This window comes from Pteropus alecto, unplaced genomic scaffold, assembly GCF_000325575.1.
Source record: "Pteropus alecto unplaced genomic scaffold, ASM32557v1 scaffold35, whole genome shotgun sequence".
In the NCBI taxonomy this organism is placed as follows: Eukaryota; Metazoa; Chordata; class Mammalia; order Chiroptera; family Pteropodidae; genus Pteropus; species Pteropus alecto.
Genome location: NW_006437828.1, coordinates 10,097,218 through 10,097,554, shown reverse-complemented (window position 1 = coordinate 10,097,554; position 337 = coordinate 10,097,218). Strand labels below are relative to the sequence as shown.

The 337-nt window shown below is 65.6% G+C and overlaps 1 protein-coding gene across 1 annotated transcript in view; it reads right to left on the bottom strand.

Moving 5' to 3' along the window:
- Positions 1 to 337, bottom strand: part of SPERT (spermatid associated) — an 11,351-nt gene that overhangs the window by 708 nt on the left and 10,306 nt on the right. The window contains exon 3 of the mRNA XM_006914988.1: positions 8 to 336. Within this exon, the coding sequence (XP_006915050.1) occupies positions 8 to 336 (329 nt within the window). The remainder of the gene's footprint in view (positions 1 to 7; position 337) is intronic.

Here is a 337-nt window from a genome sequence, read left to right as displayed (position 1 = left end):
CTTGCGCTCCTCCCACAGCACCTGCAGGATCTTGTTCTCCTTGCGCAGCGCGCGGTTCTCGTCGCGCAGCGCGCGGTTCTCGTCGCGCAGGGACTTGTTCTCCTCCTGCAGCAGGTGCTCCTTGGCCAGCCTCTTGTGGTGCAGCTTGTGGTGGAAGGACGACGAGGGCGAGAAGTGTGGCGACTGCAGGCGACAGTTCTCGTTCACCCAGCGCCCGTCCTGGAACACGAACATCTCGTCGCTGAGCTGCACGCGCGGAGGGTTGTAGTCCAGCTCGAGGTCCGCCTGGGACGTGGGGCGCTCCATGGGGTCCAGGGGCACCGACGAGAAGCGGTTC